We start from the raw sequence: 16,734 nt of genomic DNA, 5'->3' as shown, positions 1-16,734 counted from the left end.
ATGACACCAACTGAAAACTTGCATTGAACAGCAAGTTAAAGGGGGGGGGGAGTGACAAACTGATGAAGTGCTCCTACACTGAAGTGCTTCTAGTCTGTTGCTGATGGAGTCACTTCATCAGCACTCCATTCCTCTTCCCACTTGCTGAGAACAAACAGGAAGGGGATTGAGCCAGTTACAGCCAATTTCTTTCTCCAAGTCCCATGGAGGAAGACATAAAGAGCTGTCCCCACTGCCTCATCCTTTCTCAGCCACCTGGCAGCTTAGAAGAGCAATCAAGTGGGTAGAGACAGATGGGGGGGTAGCAATCTGGAGCCCACCCTTTATCTTACCTGGAGCTCCAGATCTCTCCCTCTGGCCTCCATTCCATGAGAGCTAGCATGCACCATTCTTCTTGACTATTCTAAACAGGACAGGCATGAAGTACTGAGCTGGTACTTGGGGTAAGGGGACTATTGGGAAAGGAGCTGGAGAAGGCAGGCTGACCAAAGGGAGTAGTGTCTAGTGCTCATGCACCTTTTCTCCTCTTTACTTTCCCTTTTCACAGGGCAGCAAAGGAATGGGTGGGAATAGATGGCTGGTAGGTCTATCCTGATACCCTCATCCCAGACCAGACAGAGGGGGGCCATCTCAGAAAAACCACCCCTCCCAGGAAGAACACAGAACCCTGTGGTTTTGGTTTAAAATCAAAACACAATAGTGCAGCTATTTGCTTTGCTTGTACAAAGTATTTACTAGTATTTCTTCCAATCACAACCATTTAAAGCTCTGTAATGGATCTCTTAAGCATAGTAACTAAAAGTAAACATGCCTTTTACTTTGATATTTCTTTATAAATTCTATCTTCTTTGAAAAGCTCAGTCTTGTGGTTATCGGCAGTCCATTTAATTAATTCATGCCCCATCTTTCTCCCCAGAGGGCACCCAAGGCGGCTAACAGCAATTAAAAACCATAAAACACAGTACATAAAAGATTATAAAATACAGATAAAACTATAAAATAGATAATAAAAGCCAAACAGCAGCAGTGAAAAAGCAGCAATTAAAGAACATTAATTAGTAAAACACAAGAACATAAGAAGAACCCTTCTGGATCAGATCAAAGGCCCATCCAGTCCAGCTTCCTGTATCTCACAGTGGCCTACCAAATGCTTCAAGACAAGACAAGACAATAAGACACAACCTGAATCCTAGTGCCTTCCCTTGCATCTGGCACTCTGAGGTAGCCTAAAACCAGGAGCCTGCACATACCTACCATGACTTGTAACCCGTGATGAACTTTTCCTCCAGAAAAGCAGCCATTATACCCTCTATCAGGCATTAAAGGCTTTCTGGAATAAAAATGTCTTCAGGCAGAAAAAGCCCTCACTGGAAGGTTAGCATTGAAACAGCTGTTTTCAACTCAAAGAGGAGGGAATTCCACAGTACAGGAGCCACCACCAAGAAGGACCTATTTCTGGTCACCTTCCCCTTCATGTCTCTTGGTGGCAGCACAACTAACAGAGCCCTCTCAAATGACTGAAGAGAATGGACCAGACGGGACCGGATTAGAGGCACTATGAGGTTGTTTGCACCGCTATCCAAATCAACAATCCTAAAATTGTCAGACATTGCTGAAACTCTACAAGTATTGCTAATCTCCCCAATTTGAGTTTACTGTGTTTCTGCATGACATATGTAGGAATAGATACATGTGCATATGTTGGCAACAGCCTTGACCTGTTGAGCGACTGCTAAGCAAAATCATCTATGCACCGAATATCTAGCCAATTCATTTATCCTGGTCATGTATTTGATTATAACAATTATATGATTTAAGCACACCAATAATAGCAATAGCTCCAGTAGGCATATCGTGGATTATAAGTTGTTACATATAGTACAGTTTAAACTGTAACAAGACGTCACAACCAAACCATCAAAATTAGTCTGGTCAAATTACACTTGTAAATAAATGCCTGTGAAAGTAGAACTAGATTTGATGGGTAAAAACTGCAAGAGAAGAGATTCTGGTTGGACATCAGGAAGAAATCCCTGACGGTAAGGGCAATTCAGCAGTGAAACCGATTGCCGAGGAAGTTGGTGGATTCTCCCTTACTGGTGATCTTCAAGCTGAGGCTGGATATTACAGGCAGGAAGTTGGACTAGATGACCTTCTTAATCTCTTCTTCTTAATCTCTAATCTCTTAGAACTCTAAGATTCCATGAAATGCTCATACTTCTTTGTTCAAGTTTATTTTAATAGCTCAGCATGTCATTCTAAATATGGGTAGGCTGGTGGGTTTACCCCAAGTAGAGTTCCAACTGTACTTTGGAGACAGTAAATGCTAGGTGCAGAAGGGGTTAGGTACCCCTTGAAAAGTCTCTTGTCCCTGTTGCCTTTTTCTAAAAATAGCTGTTCAGCTATGATGATGATATGACAAAGACCACAGGGCGTTCCTCTGACAACTTTGTGCAGTTTCATTTCACTGTATGGTTACAGCCTGCAGAGCTACCTTTTGGTTGAGTATCACATCAATTAGACCTACTGTTATGCAAAAATAAAAAAGGAGAGAAGTTCATGCAAAATGTCTTGGATCTGTTTTGTCCTGATTGTTTTTGTCTTGATTTTTACTGGAGCTGCAGCTTCAAATGGTAGGTAGGAAAATGATCTTGTATAACTTTGGTACATTGTATATCACAGTGCTATCTTAAATATGCTAAGTAATTAAAGGTTTCTATTAAATGTGGGTGAATGCCTCCAGGATTGTGTGAATTTTCCTTCTAGTAATCTATAATATCTAATCCATTCTCAGTATCTTTATCAATATATGTTTTTGTATAGCTGATTCAGGGTCCAATCCTATCTGATTTTCCAGTACTGGTGCTGCTGTGCCTATGGGGTATGCATTGCTTTCTGTGTTGGGGAAGCAGAAACCTCCTCAAGGTACGGGAACATTTGTTCCCTTACCTTGGGGCTGCATTATGACTACCCCAGTGCTGGAAAGTTGGATAGGTTTGGGCCCTCAACCATTTATTTAGGACATGAAAGACTTTTTTAAAACTCCAACTCTGTCTAAAGGTCTGTTTAGTGCAATTCCTACAAGTTGAGGCTAAAACTTTCCCCTGGGGGCTGGGGATAAGAATAGGCCCTCAGTTTGGCTGTACTTGTCGTAAGAGGCGACTAAACAGTCACCTGGTAGATGGGACTCGTCGGCCTGGGAAGGCAGCTCATCTGAGAGAAGGAAAACTCTGATTCCAAACCTCCACTGCCTTGTGGCTACATCTAGTTATGGAAAAGACTTCAGGAGTCAACCTCGAGGCAAAATCAGGAGCTGGAGTACCTGAGGCAGTTCATGGCTGAACACAGTCACGTTCTGGCAACTCCTGCGACGCCGCTGGAACCAACCGTATTGGCCTCTGCCTTTCCATTGGACCATTTCAGCGACGTGGAGAGGGGGGTTTTGCTGCATGGGTAACAGCCTATCCTCCATACCTACTTTACCCAGGCTTTGCACACTGGAGAGGACACTCTGTTCCAGAGCCACCATTCAGAGCATGACACCATAGTCTTCCGAGACTGAAGGATGCCAACAACAACAACAACAAAGAGGCTAAAACTGCTCAGAAGTAAGTTCCACTCAGTTTCCATGGAATTTACACCCAGGGAATTGTGCATAGAGCTGTAGTGTTAGGGACTATGAAGTATATCCCATAAACCCAATCCTCCAAGAGAAGTGTTGAGAAGGAGGCAGACATGTACAGGGGAGGAAACTGGGAAGTGCAAATCTGAGGAAATGTTCAATGGAGAATTGTTGGCATGGAAATAGTAGAAGCTGGCTAGAAACTGATTTGCTTGCTAGAAAGAAAAGACACTCTTCCGAGGACTCTTGGACCTTCTTAGAATGTGGCTTGAATGCTGGGAAAATGTGGTTTTCCTGTACCAGAAGTGGGCAGTTGTGTGACAGCGATTCAAATAGTCATAAGAAGAAAGAAGTCCTGCTGCAGAGGACCTGGCCAAGAAAAAACCTGTTCAAACCTATAAGTCAGCAGCTTGGCAAGCAAAGAGAACTGGAAGAGATGATGTTTGTATGAGTTGGGGACAGCCATACTTTAAGGAAAAAACCTTACTGTTGTGGTTGGCATTGCTTTGGGAAAGCGGACTCTCTTTGCTCACATTCTCCATTTTTTCCCCTTCAAAGTCTACATGAGTCTATAGGAGTTCAGGAGCCCTCTCTTCAAGAGCTACTAAAAATAATTGAAAGCTATTTTTAAAAGACATTTTCGAATGGAATGGGGGGGATATCCAAGTTCCTTTGATTAATGATGTCACAGGAACATCATTATTCTATATTTATTTATGTAAAAGATTTATATCCTATCTTTCCTATGCCAAAGCAAATACCCAGGGCAGCTTACATATACCACATTAAAATATACAATATCTAGAACAATAAATAAAGCCATAATATGAACAATTGTGGGGGGGGCAACTATTTTGACCACAGCAATATTACAGAGACTAAGTCTTACTCAGAAGTAAGTCACATCAGAGACAATGGGGCTTACTCTCAGGAAAGTGTAGATAGGATTGGGCTGAAAGACATCAGAGAATAGAGAACAAAGCCTCACTCAAACACCATATGAAACAGGAACATTTTGATCCATCTCTGAAAGGCCATGAGGGAGGGGTAGCTCTTAATTCCCCTGGAAGGGAATTCCATAATTATGGTGCCACTATTGAGAAGGTTCGCCCTCATGCTGCCATCCCAGTAACTTGGGTTAAAAGTGGGACTTGTAGGAGAGCCCCTCTGATATGATCTTAGAGAGCGGGCTGGAATGTATGGGAGAAGGCAGTCTGTTCGTTCATTCATTCAGCCTTTATTTGGCATACGGGAGAAGGCAGTTCCTCAGGTAACCTGGACTCAAACTGTGAAGGGGTTTAAAATCAATACTAGCACCTTGAATTGAGCCTGGAGACCATCATTTACGATCATGCAATGATATTGCTAGCAAGGAAGAAGAATCACATTGCAGCAGTAACCTTCAATTGCAGCCTGAATGCTGGATTTCCAGCTGCAGTAGTCCAACCTGGAAGAAAGGTGTCTGTATCTCTAGTGTCCAAAGAGTGCACCAGCACTTCTCCAAAACTGGTCCGTGTGCATGAGCGTTCAGGTCCTGATTTGGTTTCAATATTCAGGTTTTGTACACTGTGTAGTTTTATACAGGTCCAATCTGTCATGGCTATGTCCAATTGAAGTCAGTGCCAGAAAGACAGAGGCCAGAGATGAGTCAATGCTTCAGGGCCCCATTACCTAATTTTTTAGAAGGCTCTGAGGGGGCATTATTTGGTTAAAATTAGGAAGGGAAGTCAAGGGGGGGGTTATGAATATTGCTAGCAGCACCTTACCTTTTCTTCCACTGGTTGAATGGGGCAAACATATGGGCTAAGCACCTATTTCAACTGGGACACAGGTGCATCAAAACGTCAATGCAATACATACACTGTCCTCAGATGTCCTGACGTCTTTCTTTTATTCTGTTCTCTTTTTTCCCCCTCAGAGACCGTGGTCAAAAAGGAGTCAAATGTTATTCATGCTGAGGAAGGGGAATCGGTCAATATTACTTGCCAGTTTCTCTCCTCAAACATTGATGGTCTGTATCTGAAACGAACCCTTCTAAAACCTATTGAGGTGCTGTATGCTACAAAACATGGTGAACAACTGACCCTGAAGTCTGCCTATATAAATCGCACGAAGTACTTTGAGCTGCAGGACAGAGCAATTATAATGTTACAACAGGTGCAGAAGGATGACAGTGATGTGTATGTGTGTGAGCACATAGACAAGGACTTCAAAGAAATGAAAACAAGAGGTGTCATTTTGGCAGTAAGAGGTTAGTATTTTCTCCTCTCTCTTCAATACAAAGGATCGGAAGATGACAGCAGCAATGTCAATTATCACTAAAGCTGAATGTTGTGAATTTGATTTATAACTAAAAATTACAAATATGAAACCAAATATTTAACAAAGCCTGCAAACATATAACACAGAACATGCATAATAGATACATTGCTTCAAAGTGCTAGATAATGCAAAGAAAATAATCTTATAGAGGACAAACTGCATGTCCCACAGAAGGTGTTTTGTCTGGTTTTGTTTTTTTTAAAGATAGCATAAGATAATGTGCAAACAGGGGAGGAAAGGGAATAGGAAGGGAACGAGTGTGCTAACTACTATGTCCTATTTCCCTAGATCAGTGTGCAGTCACTGACAGCCCCTCTCTTGACTCTGATATGTGTGGGTTTAGTTAAGATGATAATGAGCAAAATCAAATATAACAAGAATAACTTAGTGCGCAGTCCTAACCCACTTTCCAGCACTGACATAAGGGCAATGCAGCTCCGAGGTAAGGAAACAAACATTCCCTTACTTTGAGGAAGCCTCCGTGAATGCCCCCCAACTGCAGGATGTAGCACATGTCCCATTGGCACAGCTGTGCCAGTGCTGGAAAGTGGGTTAGGATTTGGGCCTTAAATACTTCATTCCAGCATAGTAATGGCATTTATTTTCTCTTTAAGTGTTGCATAGTAAGTAAACATGTTTCCTACAGATAAATCAGTTATGAAGCTGGAACAGTGTTCCTCATCTCCCCAGATGTTGGTTGTCATCATCTTGGCACTGCTCTTGGCTTGTGCTCTGGGATATTTTATTTTGTTTCATATGGATGTGAGTATAATTATTAGCACTGTTTGTGCAGAGTTCCATTTGTCTTCCTGTATTTTACAGATTTGATTTCTTCCTGAAAAGTCTGGAACTCCACCAGGGAACCTTCCAAAGTAACTTCCCAGTGGATCTCATCTCTCTCAGAAACATTAGCATATTGGAGTGAACATTATGGGTCAGGTTATAAGTCAATACCACAGCTACTCTTTAACAGTTTCCACATTGGGAACAGTTGGGATGGGTTCATGTGGTCTCAATCCTGGAAATTAAAAAAAACAAAAAGAGTGCAGAGAATCAAATCTACACTAGTACTCATTGGCAGGCCTGGTATGCAGAAGCACCCCAGTTTAAATGGGTAAAGATGCATTCTAACAGCTCTTGCTCCCCAGTCACTAAAGCAGCAGAACTGATGACTTTAACATACATGCACTAAAACATGTACACAAGCTGCTATCTTATAGTGCTAGTCAAAAACTCTCCCACAAAAATTTTCAGATCAAATGTGCAGAGGCCAAAGGACCTATCTTTCTTTGTCCCTTTTCCACAGCCTGTGTTGCTACATGAAGTTGGTGAATACTAGGCTGCTTCAGTGAGAAAAGCATCAACAAATTTCTACCCATTCCAGAAAATCATGGTTCTGTCTTAAGGCCACCTTACATAGCCTATAAATAGGGCTGCAAGGGAGAGGGGCACTTTGATCCAACCCTGGCTATCAACATAATTCACCCACTTATTTATTTGAGAGAATCCAAATTATATTCATCCTAAACTACTGCATTTCCCCTATTGTCATACTGTTTCAAGTGCTTTAAAACTTCTACTGCAGTCACAGTACAGTTTCTGATGCCAGTTGATATAGTAAAACTGTTTCACCTGGAAGGAGTCAGTGACATCCTTGGTGATTGTGTGCAATCCCAACTGTCCAGCTCCAAGTATCACTCATCTCCAACCACCATCATTATAATTATACCTGTGAAACTGACAGTGCTTTCTCCATTTCCATCTCCAATCCAGAAAATTCTGGTGAAACGGACAAGCTTTGTCCATTTCATGAGGCTTCTCTGGATTGTGACTGAAGTGATGCTTTTCCAAATTGATGTAGCATAATAAATCATCTGGTTTGTCTTTAAAGAGGAGGTCACATCTATCTTCCTCCATGTCCTATATATACCAGATAGAAGATCTAAAGAGTCAGGGCATTGATGGATGGGTCAAGAAGTAGTTCACTCTTCAAGGGAAGAACACTCTCTGCATGATAAGACAAGTAGCCCTTTGGAAGGGATCCTTCAGAAGAACTGCATCTTAATGGCTGTTAATTTTCCCCCCTTTAAACAGGTAAAGAAATACTGCCGTAAAGGAAAAAGAATGGAAATACAGACTATAATCTATGAAGACATGAATGGCTGCAAGCACAATAACAGTCATGTGCCAAATGTTTATCAGAATTAAAACTGCCTTTTCAGCTGAAATGTATGGAGCAAATGCACTGTTGAAATGTTTGTTGTATGTAAGAAGTTCCATCAGAGCTGAGGCCTGTCAATGTTAAATGTTGTTTTTGTAATTCTATAAAGTTTACAATTCATTTCTGCACTGAAACTTGGATTTGGCAGGGGGAATCTTGTAATTCTGCAAGTTAAATATGAGGCTCTAACATACAGCAGCCTACCAAAAGTGAAAATTCACCTATACTATATATGTTATGTACATATATTAGTTTTGAGCAGAGGTTTTTACTGAGTGTGTGTTGAGAGACAAAATTTGGACTGCACCTATAAAACTAAAAGTGTGTGCTATAACTGAAATCTGTAATTTTGTATCAGGGTGTCACAGTTAATCAAAGATAAAATGAATTGTATTGAGTTATTGCTCTTTTGGCTTTGATTCAACTCTGTCCTATTCACCCTTTGCCATGTTTAGCTCTTGCATTTCCCACCTCTCAAAGCTTCTCTTGTTCTCAAAGGAGAACAAAATCAATGTGCACTTCTTGAAAAGCAATTTCTTTGTTCCCCCATCTCAGATTAAGCTTTCTCCTTATTGTGAGATTAAGCACAAAGGATTTTAGTTCTTAGTGGAAATATTCCAGGAAAAAAAAAAGTTTTGCTTCAGGTTAATGAATGGAATATGTGTAGACAAAAGGAGTCCTCATCAGTTGTCAATGAATCTTGTTATTTTGCTTGGTGGTGATAAATACAGTATAAAAACAGTGTGAATCAGGAATGGGGCATCTCATTCCTGAGTTGGAGTGCAGTTTCCAACCTCTGTGAGTAGGAATCTGTGATTAAAACTATGCTCCTTGAATAAGATTCTTAATATTATCTTTGTGCACGTTGCGTTGTGTCTGTTACGATCTGCATGATCCATCCTTGTCTTATGCCTGAAGAATAGTAAAAATAGTTGCTGAGAAATATTTTGTCTTTTGAGTTTGTGGTATGCATTATGATTGTCTATACCACTCTACCCACAGTAAGAGTGGGTGTTTACTGCTTGATGTAGACTTCACACATTTGATTTCCTGAATAGCTTGAGGCTTGTCTAAGCTTGAGGCTTGGGTTGGGCTTTAGAGCTTGGGGTGTGAATGACTTGTCTTTAGGAGGCTAAAAGAACAAGTCTTTTTTTCTTCAAAATGTCACTAGAAAGGCTTAAGACAGAAGGCTCACCATCCATTGTTCCTACTGCTGTTCCTCTAACCAAGCTGGGGAATTAGAGAAATGCAAGAGACTAATTCAACAGAGACATACCGTACAACGAAGACTGCTTGTATGGTGTCCACCCCACATCAGATTTGATCTTGTAATCAGGCTCAGTTTAAAGGGCCATCCACAGGCAAAGTTAGAAACACTGTGCTAAAAGCACACCCTTTCATGAGTTGCCAAGGCTATGGAAGGATCTCCATCCCAGGTATGAAGCCTCCTTCGTCTTTTGGAGAACACTTGGGAATCAAAGTTGATGCAATGCTAATGCATCATTTGTGACTGCACCTGTGGGAGAACCTGATCTGAACAGGAGGGGGAATAAGGGGATGGTCATTTAACCCTTTGCCTTCACATTACTGTCCTACTGCTACAAGCCCAGAGTCTAAAGCTTCCAGTGGCCCCAAGATACAGCAATCAAAATAAACTTTACTCTTGCTACTGCCACCATTGCAGATCGAAGCAAATAATATCCCCTTCACAAAAACAAATAAATGAAAAAATCTTTAGAAATGTGATTTGAATTAAGGAAGAACACAATAAATCAAGGTGTGCAATAATGGAAGTGTGCAGAAATGTGGGGAACCTCAAGGAAATGTGGGGAACTTCTTATTTTCCTTCTATAATTTTGGTTTGCCCTCTTTCTATGCTCTGGAACTAGTTGCTCACTTCTGGTCTTAAGTTTAAAAAGAGGATTCAGATTCCAGTGACCTCATAGCTTCAAAGTCCTAGAGAGTCTTCTTAGCAGGCACACTCTTGATTGCCCATGCCACCTGATCTTCCTGGGCAATCTGACCTGTTTGTCTTCCTGACACTGTCAGGTAGTGGGTACTGTGGAGTAGCAAACCTGGGGTCAACCTGTCCTGCTCCACCCGTGAGCTATTTCAGTGATGCAGAGAATCCGGTAATCAAGTCCTGCTGCCAAAGGTCTGACTTAAAGACTCAAAGCACCTTACAAGAAGCTGGAAAGTGAAAGGCACAAGAGCTTTCTGTTCTCTTATCACCTGCAAATCCAAACGTTCAAAGCCACTAATAGACAGGGCTCGCCTTAGGAGCTGTGGGGACCAATTCAAAACATTTTTGCAAGGAGCCCCACCCCCCTACTGACCAGGGATGAGTGGCAGTGGCGAGCCACCTGGTAGCAGCATCACCGCCAACTGTTTCGGGGGGGGGGGTGATTTCAAGCCAATTGGACCCAGGGGCGGGCAGGAGGGAATGCTCCACTCGCTGTGCTCTCCTCACAAGAGCATGGAAAATTCCATGTCAGAGGGTCAGCTACAGCTGTGGGTAAACCACTTGCCACCCCAGTGCAGTGCCCCTCCAGGTGTAGGGTCCAATTTGTCCTAAACATCAGCAGTTTCTAGGCAGAAAGGAGAGAAAAAGGAAGTCTTTAATAAGGAGGAGTGTCTAATGGCACAAGAGAAGGCAAGAGAAAGGGGAGCAGATCATAGGGGAATCAGAAGGGTTACCTAGAAGGAAAGGTGGCTGAAGAAGCAGGAGGTTTGACATAGTGGAAGAGGAGGAAGGAAAGATCAGGGGAAAGCAAAGAAAGAAGCGAGAGGATACCAAAGTTCCAGTTGCAGCACAAGACTGTGTGTTCTTTGTAGTAGCCAGAACCAAGGCTTTAGGTCAGGAATGAACTCCCTGGCAGGCTGGAAAATCACTTCCCTCACTTGCAGTTGGAAAGCTTGCCTCTCCCACTGTCCAAGAATCCCAACTGATGTCCCAAGTCTCTGAGAAGGGATGGGAAGCAAGGATCTTCCTTGATCTTAGAGTTCTTGACAGATCCGTTAGGGGAAATTGAATGCTCGAGAGCTGGTGCTAGTCTTCTGGTCACCCTCTAAATTGTGAGAAATAGACCTTGACTCTGTCCTAGACACCCACACAAAAGCAGAAAAGATAGAGCTAAACATGCCATCAAGCTGACTGCAGATGGGATACAGAAGATAGAGTTGGGGGTCAATAAACAAGATTGGTAAAGGCCATGGCTACCCATCTTTATCTTCTAAGGTGGTTGGTGGAGTTGAGCTTCCTTTGTGTCATATTTATCCTATGTCAGGAAGTGCCTAGGATTCAATTCTGTTTACAGATACATATCTGCTGACCAAAGCTAGGTTTGAATAGTCATGGAATTGTCCAAAAGACAATTTGGGGAATGAGGGGAACATGAGCCTGCTGGAGGGGCAGGGTTGCTCTGACAGACCAAAATTTGGCCTACCTTTTGAAACCTGTAGGACTTGGGGGTCTACTGCCATTAGCCCAGTTCAAAATACCATGGAACCATGCTGTCCTGGCAGATAAATGTCTCACGCATCTATTAAGAAAAATCATATCAGGCAGCAATGCTACCCAGCATGTAGCTTTTGTGAGCAAGTCTTAATTATAGAATTGAGCAGCGTTTGAATGAGTTTTACAGAACAGGCTTCCTGCTTCAAAGCCACTAAAGAGACCACAGAACCCCCTTTCCTGCCTCAGGTTCCAGCCTATTGCACAATTTTCTGATGAGGAAATGTATTGGTGAGACCAGCTATAGGGTGACCAAGAGACATTTGTAAAGATCTCTTCGAGCTTGGGTTTTAAAAGCGTTTAGAGAAATACTGCATGATACACAGTAAAACATCTACATAGAACATCTATTCAACTTCTTAGAACGGAGATGAGTCAGACCAGTCCACTCATGAGACAATCTCTTCAGAAAATAGATGGGGGGGGGGGGTATCTATCATTGTCTGTCTGCCTTCCTGCAACAGTTCTCTTCCTCATGCTCCCTGATTTTGCAATGGACAGGGGACATGGGAGAGAGGAGGGTGGTGGGCTAGAATGTGGCATGGCACAAGGTACGGAAGCAGCATTTGGTGCATTGTCAAAAGTGCTGGGAGGTCTTGGGTTATCCCTGGGGTTACTCTTAGGGAGAGATGTGAGCTTCTGTTCAACAGTCATCGTGAGCTGAGAGGCTGTCAGGAAATTGCACATTAAATAATCAGAAGAGGAGACATCCAAAGTGGAAGTTAATGGTACTTCCATGTGCCTTGTCCCTGACATTATCTCTAAATTTCTTGCTTTGATGGGTTTCCATTTGACCTGTTGTTGATTCATGCCACTGGAAACTGGTAGCATTACTAGCATGTACAACTGTTTTGCATGCGTATGTTTATTTCAGGAATGTACAACATATGCCTTGCCAAGTTGAACATAACCCATTCACCACATAGACCAAATGTGAGCATACCAGGATTTCAAGCCCACCAGGGTCTCAAATCCCTGTTTCAGATTGCCAAAATGGGCTGGGTTGTCAAGCACATGGCAGGCCATGATATATGGTCAGTCAGCTGCTTTTGGCTTGGAGGTGGGTCACAACTTGTTCAGGCCTGGAGTATACATGGGCATACTTTCATAGAGTTTATTGACATGTCACAACCATTCCTTATAGATTTCTGGAGTCGGTTTGGGTGCCAGCTTCGATCTGCTAAGAAGTACCAGAGATTTCAGCATTTCTTCTCACATGGAGTCAGCTTGCAGGCCAAATGACAGGTCGTCTACTCTGCTCATCTGCAAGCTCCTGGGTTCTACTTCTGAGAAAATGTGACACATAAATGTTTGCAATGTGTAGTTTGGCCTGGGAGTGAAAAATGATTATGTGGCATACCAACAAAAGGAGGATTTCTGCCTTTACTCCTGGCAAATCTCCCACAGTTTTAACAGCTGTACAACAGCCAACAGTTCAAAAGGTGCATGTTTTCATCTGTATCCTGGACTCCCGGCTTTCTTGCCCTTCTTCTATTCTTTTCAAATTCTTACCTAGAAGAATTAGAAAAGACTCTAAAACCCCCAAAGCTGTCTTAATGAACATTTTCTCAAGATGTTCTTTTCCCCCTGCTGCAGGGTAAATCTGTTTGCACAATAATAAAAATCATAAAGATCCTGAAAGTCAGATTGTGGTTGAATTAATGAGAGCAAACTATTAACCACAGAAACAAACTCTTTAAGGGTTTGAAACATTGTTAACAGGCTGGGGGTGGTCTTCTGCAAAGAGTGGACTCAACATGGTCTTTCCATTTCCAAAGTAGAAGAAAAATAACTATGGTTGTTGAGGATGAATGGAGGAAGGCATTGCTGCTTGATCTCTTGTTGGGCTTGTATATACCTCTTCCATTGTCTTGCCAAGGTCTTCGTGACAGAGGGGAGGCCTGGATTGCCTGCTGCAGAGGCTTTGAAAGAGGCTTTTTAAGCCTCACTCACCACCTGGCAACACTCTGCAAAGCTGGCTTGCCAGCTTCCTAACTCTTCTTCAGTTCAGAAAATGTTGCAGAAGTGGATCAGTTCTACAGAGGTCAGAAAATGGAGGGTGTTACATTCACTTAATTAAAAAACAAAACAGCTCATGTGTACACCCAAAGAGGTAGAATCTGAAAAATGAACAAGTCTGGCCACTTGATAACTGCAGCTAGATCTCAAAGGTCTTGCTGGACTCAACCCACCCCTATTTTGGGTTGCATAGATATTTACCTTCACAGTGATATATACATTTGCACTCTTCTTTTTTCCTGCTCAGTTCCCCTCCCTGTGAAATAAATCACCATTGCTGCTTTCCCTGTTTTATTATATTGGTTAGTAGTGTGTGTTCCCCAAGATCCTTGCAAGAAGGGGGGGGGGCTGGTTAGCTGCAGGCATTAATTCTCCCCCTCACCCAATCTGCTATAATCTAAGGAATGTGCATCTCACAGACTCTTCCCCCACAATCATAGACTCTAATGAGGAAAGTTGGATTACATACAGTTTGAGATAAGCCCATAAAAGCTGGAACAAACAACTTTGGAGATGCCCTTTTGTGCAAGTAGTGGACATCTTATTGCTTAATTCTAGAGTGGTGCTATTCTGTACTTGTTGTAAGAGGCGACTAAACAGTCACCGGGTAGATGGGGCTCGTTAGCCTGGGAAGGCAGCTCATCTGAGAGACGGAAAACTCTGATTCCAAACCTCCACTGCCTTGTGGCTACATCCAGTTATGGAAAAGGCTTCAGGAGTCAACCTTGAGGCAAAATCCAGAGCCGGAGTCCTTGAGGTAGTTCATAGCTGAACACAGTCAGGTTCTTGCAACTCCTGTGATGCTGCTGGAACCAACCATATTGGCCTCTGCCTTTCCATTAGACCATTTCAGCGACGTGGAGAGGGGGGATTTGCTGCATGGGAAACAGTCTATCCTCCATATCTACTTTACCCAGGCTTCACGCACTGGACACTCTGTTCCAGAACCACCATTCAGAGTACAATACCATAGTCTTCCAAGACTGAAGAATGCCAACAACAGCTATTCAGACAAGTTCAGTGGGTTCAGTCCTACCTCACATGCTGGGACTTTAATGTGTGTGTGTGTGTGTGTGTGTGTGTGTGTGTGTGTGTGTGTGTGTGTGTGTGTGTGTGAGAGAGAGAGAGAGAGAGAGAGAGAGAGAGAGAGAGAGAGAGAGAGAGAGAGAGAGAGAGAGAGATTCTGGACTCCGATTAAGGCACCCAACCCACTTAAATTGGGACCTATGGTTTAAATATTGTGATATTACCCATTATAAAAATTACAGCCAGAGTATCGGAACACCATCTGAAAGTCTTTGCTGGCATACCACAGCAAATACACTGAAATCAGTTTTAGTTTTTCAAAATATACTTCATGCCAATATTCAAAAGGAGATTGATGCGACAAGGATTGTTGGTTCTTTTGACCACTGTACCTCTTTCCCACACTACATTTGTCTCCTTTAGGAATAGCACCTAAGAAAATGCCAGAAAGTACCAATACACCAGCTTTTGCCAAGGATGAAGGATCCATTGTAATGCTGGCATACCTGCCAAGTTATGCTCAATTGAAAAAAATGTCATTTGATGAAGCAATTGCTGTTGTTCAAGATTGGAGATGTTGTTCCTTTTATTTGGTATATTAATCTGCATTTCAACTTTTATCTATTCACAGTCACCCATGATTAGCCTGATTGTAGTAGAATCAGTATTATTGACATTCATAAGTGTTCTGAAACCCAATCCTAACTAAATGCTGCCCGCAAGGTGCAGTGGGGCCAGTAAACGCTCCACTGCACCCTGTGGGCAGTTGGGAGACCATGTGGGCTTCAGGAGGGAAGTAAAAGATGTTTTACTTATTCTTCTCTGCTCTCACATGGTCCCCAATGAGTCTACTGAAACCTGTGCCAATTACTTAGTGCAGTAGAATAGAGCAAAGAGGACATGTCAAAGACAAAATGTGGGATAGGATATTGGCAAAGAAGGTTCTGCTTACACCCATGACATGCCCCTGATCCTTGCCTCCAATTTGCCCACCTCTGCTGGTGGCTTACCACCTCCAGCAGGTGCTGCAGAATCTGGTGATGGGTCCTAATTTCAAATAAAAGTGGATGGGGTCTGAATTGGGACTATTAAATGAAATTGAATACTAATAAATTGATTAACCTGTCCTTCAACATATAGCTACCAGAATGGAGTACACTTTCAAAATCAAACAACTGCCACAAAATCATCAGCGCAACATAACCATTTTGTAGCCACATGCTGACTTTGCTGGCTAAAGGCATGATCCTGAAGACCATGCGCCAGTTCACTGCTGGCGCGCACTGTCTCAAATGTGCCATAAGGAACACCTGTGATTGTGACCATTAACATGGGGCCAGTGCAGGTCCTCACTCAGTGCACGTCCGTGCTGGGCCAGCACCGGTTGGAGGCTGGCAGACTGCCACCAGGTGCTCCAGGTGAAGCACCAGGTGACGGAAAGGTAAGTGGGAGTGTGGGGGGAGGTAGGGGGGAGGCATTCCAGGGTGGGGAGAAGGCATGACAGAGGAGGGAACAGGGTGGGAGGGGTGGGACCAGTGGAGCTCTGCTCTACTGGATCCAGAGCCTTGTGTCAGGCCTCGTGGTCTGACAAGAGGTGCCTTGACTCTGTGCTGGCTAAATAGCTGCTGCAAAGTCAAGTAGCCCCATTGCAGGGCTACTTTCCTTAACTGGGGAAAGGGGAAAAATGTCCCCTTCGTCCAAGGAGCTGCCGGCAGCTCCCCAGTGTGCCCAGGATGCCGTGGCAGCCATTTTTGGCACCGTGGTAGCCTTGTGCCAGGCAGCTCAGAATTGGGCTGTAAGTAATTAGTCTATCAATGGCCATAATCAAATGAAACTTTCACACTGAACGGCAGCCTCTGGTTTTTACAGAGTTCAGGGGGGACGGGACATGAATATTTCCAAAGATGGCTCTCTCTGTCACAGATCATTTGTTCTCAGGGGCATAGGGTTAGTCACTACTAGAAACCAAATGTGGGACTTCCAGAATAGCAATTGTAATATGCTTGCGTA

General features: G+C 43.0%; 1 protein-coding gene across 2 annotated transcripts; it reads left to right on the top strand.

Annotated features, from left to right (window-relative positions):
* The first annotated feature begins 2,511 nt into the window (after positions 1–2,511).
* LOC136641697 (uncharacterized) lies at positions 2,512–9,069 on the top strand. Of its 2 annotated transcripts, none has more exons than XM_066617684.1 (4): positions 2,512–2,633; positions 5,541–5,873; positions 6,591–6,706; positions 8,039–9,069. In XM_066617684.1, the coding sequence occupies exons 1-4, from the start codon at positions 2,567–2,569 to the stop codon at positions 8,150–8,152; spliced, it is 630 nt and encodes a 209-aa protein (XP_066473781.1). In that variant the 5' UTR covers positions 2,512–2,566; the 3' UTR covers positions 8,153–9,069. The 2 variants fall into 2 exon arrangements, with proteins under 2 accessions (XP_066473781.1, XP_066473782.1); XM_066617685.1 differs by lacking the exon at positions 2,512–2,633 and adding an exon at positions 3,239–3,608.
* The last annotated feature ends 7,665 nt before the right edge of the window (positions 9,070–16,734 follow it).

Source organism: Tiliqua scincoides, chromosome 2, assembly GCF_035046505.1.
Source record: "Tiliqua scincoides isolate rTilSci1 chromosome 2, rTilSci1.hap2, whole genome shotgun sequence".
NCBI classification, from domain to species: Eukaryota; Metazoa; Chordata; class Lepidosauria; order Squamata; family Scincidae; genus Tiliqua; species Tiliqua scincoides.
The sequence above is the reverse complement of the archived record's forward strand: the minus strand, read 5'-3'. Positions and strand labels throughout refer to the sequence as shown.

Bases quoted from the DNA above. Each gene is read 5' to 3' on its own strand.
- LOC136641697 (XM_066617684.1), top strand. From the start codon at position 2,567: ATGTCTTGGATCTGTTTTGTCCTGATTGTTTTTGTCTTGATTTTTACT. The intron at 5,874-6,590 runs GTTAGTATTTTC...TGTTTCCTACAG, and splicing joins TGTCATTTTGGCAGTAAGAG to ATAAATCAGTTATGAAGCTG. The intron at 6,707-8,038 runs GTGAGTATAATT...CCCTTTAAACAG, and splicing joins TTATTTTGTTTCATATGGAT to GTAAAGAAATACTGCCGTAA.